At 34.1% G+C, this 10065-nt stretch overlaps 1 protein-coding gene across 3 annotated transcripts; it reads right to left on the bottom strand.

The window, feature by feature from the left end:
- Positions 1 to 103: 103 nt before the first annotated feature.
- On the bottom strand, positions 104 to 10065 carry LOC128177083 (leucine-rich repeat-containing protein 74B-like). Of its 3 annotated transcripts, none has more exons than XM_052843616.1 (12): positions 9908 to 10065; positions 8275 to 8447; positions 6148 to 6550; positions 5702 to 5892; positions 5438 to 5545; positions 4831 to 4974; positions 4420 to 4587; positions 4100 to 4294; positions 3521 to 3616; positions 2956 to 3225; positions 2762 to 2847; positions 104 to 728 (listed from the first exon to the last, which is right to left on the bottom strand). In XM_052843616.1, the coding sequence occupies exons 3-12, from the start codon at positions 6548 to 6550 to the stop codon at positions 584 to 586; spliced, it is 1806 nt and encodes a 601-aa protein (XP_052699576.1). In that variant the 5' UTR covers positions 8275 to 8447; positions 9908 to 10065; the 3' UTR covers positions 104 to 583. The 3 variants fall into 3 exon arrangements, with proteins under 3 accessions (XP_052699576.1, XP_052699577.1, XP_052699579.1); XM_052843617.1 differs by lacking the exon at positions 9908 to 10065 and adding an exon at positions 2181 to 2200 and having other exon boundaries at positions 8275 to 8693; XM_052843619.1 differs by lacking the exon at positions 9908 to 10065 and adding an exon at positions 2496 to 2526 and having other exon boundaries at positions 589 to 728; positions 8275 to 8693.

The raw sequence follows: 10065 nt of genomic DNA, 5'->3' as shown, positions 1-10065 counted from the left end.
GACCATTTATGTCTATGGTTCGTGGGTTATAATTCCGATTTAAGAGAGTGTGGAATGTCAGATTTTTACAGGTACTGAAGAGGTCTCAGGTATACTGTAAAAATTATTATCAACAGAATATTTTAATCAGCATATACACAAATATAACAAATATTGAATAAATTATAAACATCTTTAAAAATTATACAGACAATTCATGTTCTAACGGGCTTAATTGTCATTGTTCATAAACTTTTGATTACGCTCTCGGTAATTTTTTTTCTGCTCGTTACACGCTTCCTTTCAAATAAGTCCAATTATAACAATAAAGTTTTTAATGTACATATACTAACAATGCATGCACCTATTAGCTTTTCTATCGTTAAAAAGTTAAGATCCTACAATGAGATTGCCAATCTAACAACATTAAAACCAGAAGAGAGTTCGGTGACTATTTCATAGGTCCCCCCTCCCCCCCAGCAAAGGAATGCAATCAATGACTTCACGATGCATGCAATTCTTCATAAATATAAAAAAAAACAGAGATACATGTAGAACATAAAATGGTAACAGTATTTCAATGCCCAGATAAGCAACAAAAAGTCTACGCATAGTTTTCATCGATCATCTTCTTTAGGTACATATCATCCATCAACTTTGTGGAAGATACCTTCCTCCCCAGTTTCTTCGCCTCCGCGGCCAGCTTCATTTTTTGTTGTGTGTATGTTTTCTCTCCGATGACCAGTTCTCTGCAAGTTTTAAAAACCACACTTAGAATCGGTTGCGGTCATTCATTTGTATAAAATAGGAATAATTTTTATATTTGATCCTAAAAAAAGAAATATAATAATAAGTAAAGGCAAAAATTTTTTTTTTAGAATTAGAATAAAGATTTAAAAAACGTTGTGCTTTTATAAGATCCATTCCTTTATCATATTGATTAGGGATAGCGAATCGAATTTATATATATTTCTAGTTTGGATTCACTTTCTTTGTTAAGCCAAAAATGAGTAGGTAAATGAGTGAGTAAATACCATTTCTATGTATGATAGCTTTTAAATATTTTAAAAGGGAAGCAGAAGAGAGAGAGTGAGAGAGAGAGAGAGAGTAGCTAAAAGCATTCAATTTGTAATCAAAATACTAGTATGAAACATTCACAACAATCCAATAGAGGGAAGGCTGAAGATGGCTCGATGGTCGTGGCCATTTTTAGACTGCATTGATCTCCTTTTGAAGAAGAGCTCTACATTAAATTACCGCAAAGTACCCAATTTAAAAAAAGTTTAAAAAAAAAAATTCTTTACTAAATAATAGTTTAAAGCTAAGCAAATCATTTCTTAAAATTTTATGTAGATCTGATCGTTAGTTTGTTGACCATCCAGCCTCCTTAATTTTGATTTAAAACATGCTATTTCAGAGCAATATAAAGATACAGCCCTGTGATTTATCTTCATTAGACAATTTAATGTACCTTGGTACATCTGTTCAGTGCAAAGCGAAACAACAACAGCAATTACAAAATTGTGGATCATTTGATTTGATAGAAGGATATCGTAATTTTGTGACAGTTCATACATGCAGGCTATTACTGAATAATTTTTTTTTTAAATTCGATATTCAGATGGAAGAAGACAGCTACAAATATGTTACTAAAACCTCAGAGGACAATAGCGGGATGGGGTCAAAGCCACTGATCAAAGTCAAATTTGCCTCCATCGAAGTCAATCTCCGAGGCATTGCCAAATGTTTTTAAAATACTGTAAAACTAATTAAATACACGTATTCTTCATTTTGCTATCAATCGTCAATAAATTATAAATTATATATATATATATAGATGCTTGATAATATTGATAAGAAGTTAGTAAATATGAATTCAGAACTACATATATATTAATATTAAAAGTATAAACATGTACTATAGTTATACAATAATTGTTAATATATTGATATATTCTGGATGATATTTTCATACATTGTAGGAAAAAAAGGAGAAAAGTACAAAGATATTTATGTTTAGAGAGAAGTAGTGCTCAGTTGTTACCGTTAAAGAATAAGGTAAATACAAAGTTCGTCTTTGATCATTATGGCTTTTAATTTCATTTTACGAACAACACTCAAACATGCTGTACCATACAAAGGGGGGAAAAAGAATTCTAGAGCATATAAAGTACAAGTAAGTATCTAAACGAATTGGTTACCTTTTCCTTTCTTAAGCTCACTAGTTACAGAGAAAGTCAGGAACAAATGAAGGTAAGATATGTCATAATAGAGATTCGTCTCAGTCGTAAAGAATGGTAAAGAAAAGTATTTATAAGAAATGCATAACATCATTGACAATAAAAATTCTACGCTTTCCTAAAGCAATATCATAAAAAAGTTTTATACTAGCTCTACATAATAAAGATGTGTCTTTCGTGATTGCGCAAGGCAGCAGATAGATTTACATTGTGCGTGCGCTGCTAGTTTATCCGGTGAAAGATCTAGCTGACTGCTCTAGTCATATAAACACTTACTTATTTTCCCTCTTCAAAACTTAATATCGAACTAAATGAAAAAAGCAAAGTTGATATCGCTCATAACATGTACATGTATAAAATTATTGACCAAATTGTGCAATACAAACATTAAATAGTGACTTTAACAACAATTTTTTTCGGGGATTCATATGTTAGATACTGCTCATGTAAGAACGTGAAATAATTTAAAATCCTTGTCGTTATAAGGTAATTATTTGTGAAAAGAGTTTTGAAGTCACCAAATAACAACTTGAAGACTTTACCTGAAGTCGATATTACCATCTTTGTTTATGTCCAGAGACTCAATGAGAATTTCAAGTTGCCTTATGCTAATCTTTACACCAGCTTTCTGAAATCAAAATAATACAAAATGCGCAATTAGATATATGTATTTAGCTGAATTGCTGCACAACATATTTTTTTCCATTGTTTTGACCTGAAACTAAGTATTACGTACTTTAATTCCCATAATGAATTCTTCTTTTGAGATAACCTGGTTCCCATCCCTATCGAAATCGTTAAATAGGTCCACCAGTCTATAACCAGCTTCTTTGCAGTATTCAATGAGTAGTGACATAGGGTTTCGACGGAAGTCGCAAAACGGATCGAATTTAATCGAACTAAAATCAAATATCTCTCCCACTACGTTACCGAAATACACAGTGAGGATTCGGTCTTTTTCCAAACTTTGCTGGAGTTCTTTAAACGCCGGGGTAACTAGAACGTCCTGAAAGAAGAATGCCTACATGTTATATTATGAATATATGTACATTATGAGTACATGTATATTTCTATATTAACTATAAAGTGTTCTTAGGCCTACGTTTAGATGCGGTATTTCAGAAAGCCTCGAGCTCCATGCATAAATTGATTTTTACGTAGTTGAACGAGATAAATGAAATGTAAAAGAATAAAAATACGATAATTCTTTTTTTCAAAAAGAAATGTCATCAAAAAACTTAAAGCAATTTAAAAATTTATATTCACAAACTGGCATATCTATGTGCTTTATATCTCCTCACCGTCAAATCCAGAACACGGATTTCGCTCATGTCGTTCTTTGCAATAACATTCAGCAGTTCTAGAGGTCCCTCACCTCCCAAAGGATTGGACGCCACCTACAAGTATACGTGCTGTGTTACCATAAGTTATTCATATATATTTACACCAAGTATTTTTCCCTCTATTTCTTACGAAAATTAATAATAATTAATAGCTTTGTCGAAACTGACAGGACTGAAATCTACAGGCCCCGTTTATCGATTGGCCGTAACCTTCAGCAGACTAAGAAAAATCACGGACTGCACGAAATAATCATGATGATGTAAAATTCCTGTAGAAGACAATTTGGCTGTTTCTTTTACCTTACTTATGTACATCAACAATAATATAGTTAATTTTTTTACTTTTAACAGTCAAATTATTAATTTGTTTAAAGAATATGTAAATATAAACAATAAAATTCTTTCTTTGATGATTCATGCGGGTTATGAGGGTAGCAATCATTGAAAAAAAATTGATTGTCAAGACTTCGGATAAGTTTTAAACTTTCAAAAAGATGCTACGTGCCTGCGTATGTTTTATTTGTAGTAAGAACTGACCCTGAGTACTTTGAGGGTGTCGTTATGCTGTAGACCCTGGCTGATGGCCGTGGCCCCTGCCTCGGGTATCCGGTTATGACTAAGGTCCAGTTCCAGGAGAGTCCGGTTATTTTTCAATGCTTTCCCCATTGCTTCACTTCCGTCTTGCGCGAACCCATTCATAGCTAAATTGAGTATTCGCAGACCATAGTTCTCCTATTAACATAAAAAATGCTTACTAAAACAAGCAGAAAATAATGCTGCACATTGTATTCTAAAATGCAAGTTGTACATGCATGTTGCTTTATTTCATTTTTTCCCCATAGAAATCGAGAATTTACCTGAACACCCTCTGCAATGGCGATAGCTCCCCTTGTCCTAAGATGATTCCAGCTTAGATCAACAGTTTCCAGTGTTTCATTGTTCGTCAGGACCTCTCGGAGCCAGCCAGCCGCCCTTTCCTCGAACTTATTGTTGGCAAGGTACAGATGTTTGATAGAGGAATTTTTCTAAATATGATATGCAGAAGGAGACCATTAAATAAATCACGCTGAAAATATCACTCATTTTGCCTATTTTTCAAACATGTTTTCAAAGTGTTCTATTTAAAATGAAAAAGTTATTGCATAATAAACTACATGTAATCAGTCAAAGTCTTCTACGAGAGGGTCAAATGATGAAGCTTGCGAATTAATCAAGGTTTTTTTAATGATTTAATTAATAGTATTCAAATTTGACAAAAACCTGTTTACCAAGAGCACTCTACATAGTTTTTCAGCACCGTAGTCTTCAATGGAGTTGCCCGACAGATCGAGTGAGTAGATCATGTCGTTTTTCTGTAACATGTCGCTGATTGCCTCTGCTCCCTCGTTGCCTATCCTATTCTCTGCTAAATGCTGCAAAAAACATTGTTTTTTCTATGTTTAAGTATCAAGCATATGATTTGGTTATAATTTCTACCAAATGTATTTTATGTACATGAATATAAAAAGTCCATCGTCATTTGGTTATTAAATCTTCAAGGTATTTGAATAAATTAATCTTTAAATCAATCAGAAAAGCATTCAAAAGAATGATTTGACAAAAATAGTTTTCGGCGTCTGTAAACAGAGCACATCGTTTTCCTATGATGTATGTACACTTTTCTCATGCAGAGTATTGGTATTTGTCATTGCACTATCATACAAATAATGTCTCAACAATTGCTAATGTCTATGGTAATGTTTAAAATTAGATTTGGCTTCACGATAATTTCACGGAAACTATTATGCTCATTCAAATTCACTAAAATGTGTTAAAAACGTGTTGGTGATGGTTCAATTTTTGTACAAAATATCTGTTTTACATGTTATGACTTACCAGCTCTGTGACATAGATATTATTTTTCAACATCTTCGCCAGATATATTGATCCTTCGGCTTCAATCCAATTGCCTTCCAGGTTTATTTTCTCAATCTTCTTATTCGTCTGAAGCAAATGATTAGAGCACCATTACATTAAGCAATACCATGATGAATAATGCCAATAGCAAACTTAAATAGATTTTCATATTGCTCTTTTAAACGCATATCAAAGTATAATAATTTCAGGAGATCTAATGATTACGTGCATTCAATAATATACCTTTAGCGGCCATGCGATGGCCTTAGCACCATTTGGACCGAGTCCATGATATTTCATACTGAATTCTTTTTCTTGTATGTGATTCAGAAAATATGACGCAGGAATAACTCCCGTTTCCTCACACATGTGCAAGTATTTCTTTTCTCCCGTTTTGTCGTTTTCTATTTCCCTTTTGGCTTCGTTGATCCATTCTGAAAACATCATTATGATATTCTTAAGATACCTTCTGCAAGTTCAACGTACTTAATAATGATTGAAGGTTTCGGACATCGTTTTGCTTTGCTTTACTGTATCCGATTCGTTTATTCTCATCTTAGCTAGCGAAGATGGTAACATTAAATGGATGTTTAGATAGTAAAATAAATTGAAAACTGGTAAGATAAAAAAAACCATTTCTATTTTCTTTAGAGTATATATACACATTTTAACGTGATTATTAACTATACCATCATAGTCCATATCTAAATCCGTGTCATAGTCGACATCCCTGGAAGATCTACCATCTTCTGGAAGCTCTTCGAAATCGTCATCACTGAGATCGTCGCCAAACTCGTCTTTCAGCGTGTCGTCGTCCTCGGTTTTCCCGTTTCTGCTGACCTCCCCGTTCCTTCCGGGAAACTCTGTGATCAACAGGCTGTCCGACAGTAGGGCGTTCAGGGCCAGCATTTTGTCTTCCATAGATCCCTGGCTATTTGCTGCGGAGGGCACCCTCCTAAACTTGGCACTGCCCCGCAGGGAGGGTCTCTTTCTGTTAGAATCCGAGGAATCCAGGGAGATTTCACTACCCGGCCGGCCATTTTCATTGTCGCTTTCTTTCTCTTCAAGTGTGTTTTCTTTCATGTCTGTCATCTAATTAAAAAGTCACAAATTTGGTTATACGCTAGTAAGCTAATCTCGTAACTAAGAAATGCATTATAACCAGTTCACATTGGTCTCTAATAACCATGTACTATTTGTTTATTTCTTCCCAATGAGTATTTCATATCCATCAAAATCATAAGGTTCCGGTGTGTTTTATCATTAATTAAGAATAAGACAACGCGCTAAACATAAACATCATTTTTAATGCCCTTAATTCAAAATTTGATTTCAAAGGAATTAAAACATTTAATCCTGTGCATTGTCATATAATCAATTTTAGTATTCAAAAATTAGCTGCCATACAAAATCACTTTCTTGGTGATTCCAAAACTATAGAACCTTTTAATCGTCTTAATATTCAAAAGGTTTTTTAAGTTTTTTGTTTAAAGTTCACATGAGGGACTTAATACAATAGCGACACATGTAATCTTATCCGATTGTGGACTGAGCAAGTCTACATTAGCTATCCTTGCAGAGAACCAAGAGAGTTCTTTGCACTTGTGGTCGTCCTACGGCTAACCCAAGAGTACCCCCATGATATGATTAACACCTAGATGATCACTTCGTCAGTAATAAAATACATTAACAGGTGTTTCCTCATTTCTTTGCTTTGGCATACAAGTAATTTATACCCGCTTGTTCAAGTGGTTTATGGTGAATTGCAGACAGGAATGAGGGTGCTTCAAAGTACAATTGATATTGATGTGTATTAAAGAAGTCCGTGTAAATATGCACTCCTAGGCGATTTCGTGTATTTAGTTTGCGCATAATGAACAAAAATTTGTTCCGATGTCCTTTTGAGAAAGGCTGTTTGAATTTACAATCTCTTAAACGAACGAAGTACCGGTATGTCTGATCACACAATACTGATGGTCGCCCATTTACAAAGCAAACATATTACCGATTGTTTAAAATTCTATGACTGTATCTGCCATCAGAGTTAACAAGTAAGAACAATTGCAACGGCAGCCTTGGTTTCTATACTGTCTGGGTTTCTCTCAGATATAGAAATCTGTTATTAATTCATTGGTTATTAATGGTTTAAAAGTGTCACTGTAAACGCTGAATCGGTCCCCCGTTGTGATTGAATCATTGGGCAAATGGCCGATGTTTGGTCAGAATGTTTTCAAAAGGTCGTTTACCAAATTTGTCGGTGTCACCGTGTTTATTTTCTTTTATATATAAAAGCTAAAATGTTTTATTCATAGATAGAGACCCTTATACTTCACTTAGGTCTGGATAAATCATAAAAGATATGGCTTTATAATGAGAAATTAATGACATTACTTGAATAGGATCGTTTTTCGAAATATGAAATCTGAGACTTGAAACGATGTCGAACAATTAAAGTGTTCATCGACCAAAATTTCAGTATTGAAGATGTTAATATGTATGTTTATTCATGAAAAGTGTCACACCATGGCTATGTAAAGCACCAGGGGATTTTTGTTTAGAAATATACTTCTATATATGTATATATAAGAATAAATTACACCTTTGTGTCAAGATTTTTTGCCACGGATTGTAAACGTCTGTTTACAAAGAAGGCGATTTTGATATACAAAGCTGAATTAAATGCCAGAAAATTTATAGAAAAAAAAAATCAAACATCATGTGAATTTGAATCGGTTAGAGATACAGGCTCTCGAGTGAGTAAATATATTTTGCTATTAACTGTAAATAATCTATTAAAGTAAATAATATCTACTTACCACGAGCTAGTTACAACGGGCTACGGGGAAAAAATAGACAGACCCAAAGTACCCATCTGTTTGTTCTTCTTTCTCTCACGAATTCTCTGTCTACATATTCCAGTTTATAGAAGCGAATTTCCTTTTTTGCCGGTGTCTGGTTTGTAGGTCCCACCAGCGAAAGTTTCAATGAACTGCAATTGTGAACACAAAGTGATTATTTCCCATATCGTCGATCGGTCTCACTGTGTCATTTAATCTTTATTGTCCCAAGATTAACGCGGTTTAACGCCAGGAAAGCCCCTTACGCCAAAGACGCAAACCTGCAGGTAATCCTTTTTCTGCTGCTATAAAGGGACAGCAGACTATGCACTTGTTATATTTTTGGGTGCCCCGTGTGGGACTTTCCTATCCCGGTGCTTTGCCAGAGATGATAAAGAAAGCTCTCGTTGGGGACAATCGATCTGGTCGTTGTTTGCTTTACCTTTCAATACACAGCGAATCCAATTTATTTCCCCATTCTTCTTTTAACTGATATGTATACGTAGGTTAATACACCAGGCGAAAAAATATTAAAGAAATTTAAATGCTCATTACGCAACTATTGGATATTCGGGGATTTTTAATGCACAAAATCGGGGGTCGTTGATAATTTTAATTTAAGTAAATTCAATGGTTTTATCCACCTGCTTCGATCATTTGGGGACTTTTACCTCATGTGATGTAATCTTTAAGCTGTATGTATATAATGTGAGCCAATGATTTATTAAAGTTATTTTTTATAGGAGTGTCATATCAACGACCGAGGGGGTACATTTTGACAATCATCGAACAATAATGGAATTTTAACAAGGAACGTCGAGTATCATAATTCTTACGTATACACAGAAGATTTAAACAACAAAAAGATTAGTGACTTATTGGGATTGCTCATCAAATTAAAATATCCGTACCTGAATAAGATTACTGCATGAGCTAATGAAAATTTTTAAGAACAGAAAAAAATATTCTATTAGGTAACACATTATACGAGTATATATTGTCGAGTCTTGAAAATGATCTTGTTATTGAGAGAGAGAGAGAGAGAGAGAGAGAGAGAGAGAGAGAGAGAGAGAGAGAGAGAGAGAGAGTTTTAGGTGTTGTGTCAATCCGCTTTGTTGTATGTTGCTCGTTAGCATCATAGAGAGAGAGAGAGAGAGATGCAAGGCACTACAAGTCAAGAGGGGGATTTCTCAATCAATACTTCTTTATGTCCCCAATCAGACGCTTGTCTTGAGAAACAAAATCTGGCGCTTTTTCTGCAGAAGAAAGTATTCCATGTATAATTGGAAGCATTTCCGGTTATGTTTATTGCCTTCTTGGACATAAAACTGGAGCAGGGTAGGGGAATACTGCCGTTTGATTACATGTAGTATTGATCACGAAAATCACACCTCAATAAAAATTGCATCTCTATGGAAATCATAAAGGTTTTCCCGCCAATTCTTCTGTGATCTTACTTTTTGTTTTCTTACATTTAAGAAAAGGAATTATATCTAAACCAAGTTGTGCGATAATGATTTCCTTATGCCTATATCATTTGTAGCCATTTTGTTATAATAATATTAGGTTTACATAAGTAATATTTTTGTACAAAACAAGGTCAATTTCTTACCTTGTGATCTGCCGCTAATCCTCGTTGTTTTATTAATTCGGGACATCAACCTTCAAAAAAAATCTTTATCATTGTGCAGGATTTGGTCAATTTAAATGGACTTTCTCAGTACGTGTATATTTTAAATCTTTCCAAGCCCTTTCCTATCTTTCTGCACA

This window comes from Crassostrea angulata, chromosome 3 (genome assembly GCF_025612915.1).
Source record: "Crassostrea angulata isolate pt1a10 chromosome 3, ASM2561291v2, whole genome shotgun sequence".
Taxonomy (NCBI): domain Eukaryota; kingdom Metazoa; phylum Mollusca; class Bivalvia; order Ostreida; family Ostreidae; genus Magallana; species Magallana angulata.
The sequence above is the reverse complement of the archived record's forward strand: the minus strand, read 5'-3'. Positions and strand labels throughout refer to the sequence as shown.

What these genes read in the sequence shown, in the direction of transcription:
- LOC128177083 (XM_052843616.1), bottom strand. Translation starts at nt 6,550, where the DNA reads ATGACAGACATGAAAGAAAACACACTTGAAGAGAAAGAAAGCGACAAT. An exon ending in AACTATGTAGAGTGCTCTTG is followed by an intron (nt 4,588 to 4,830) that starts GTAAACAGGTTT and finishes TATCATATTTAG; the next exon opens with AAAAATTCCTCTATCAAACA. An exon ending in GATGGTAATATCGACTTCAG is followed by an intron (nt 729 to 2,761) that starts GTAAAGTCTTCA and finishes TAAAACTTGCAG; the next exon opens with AGAACTGGTCATCGGAGAGA.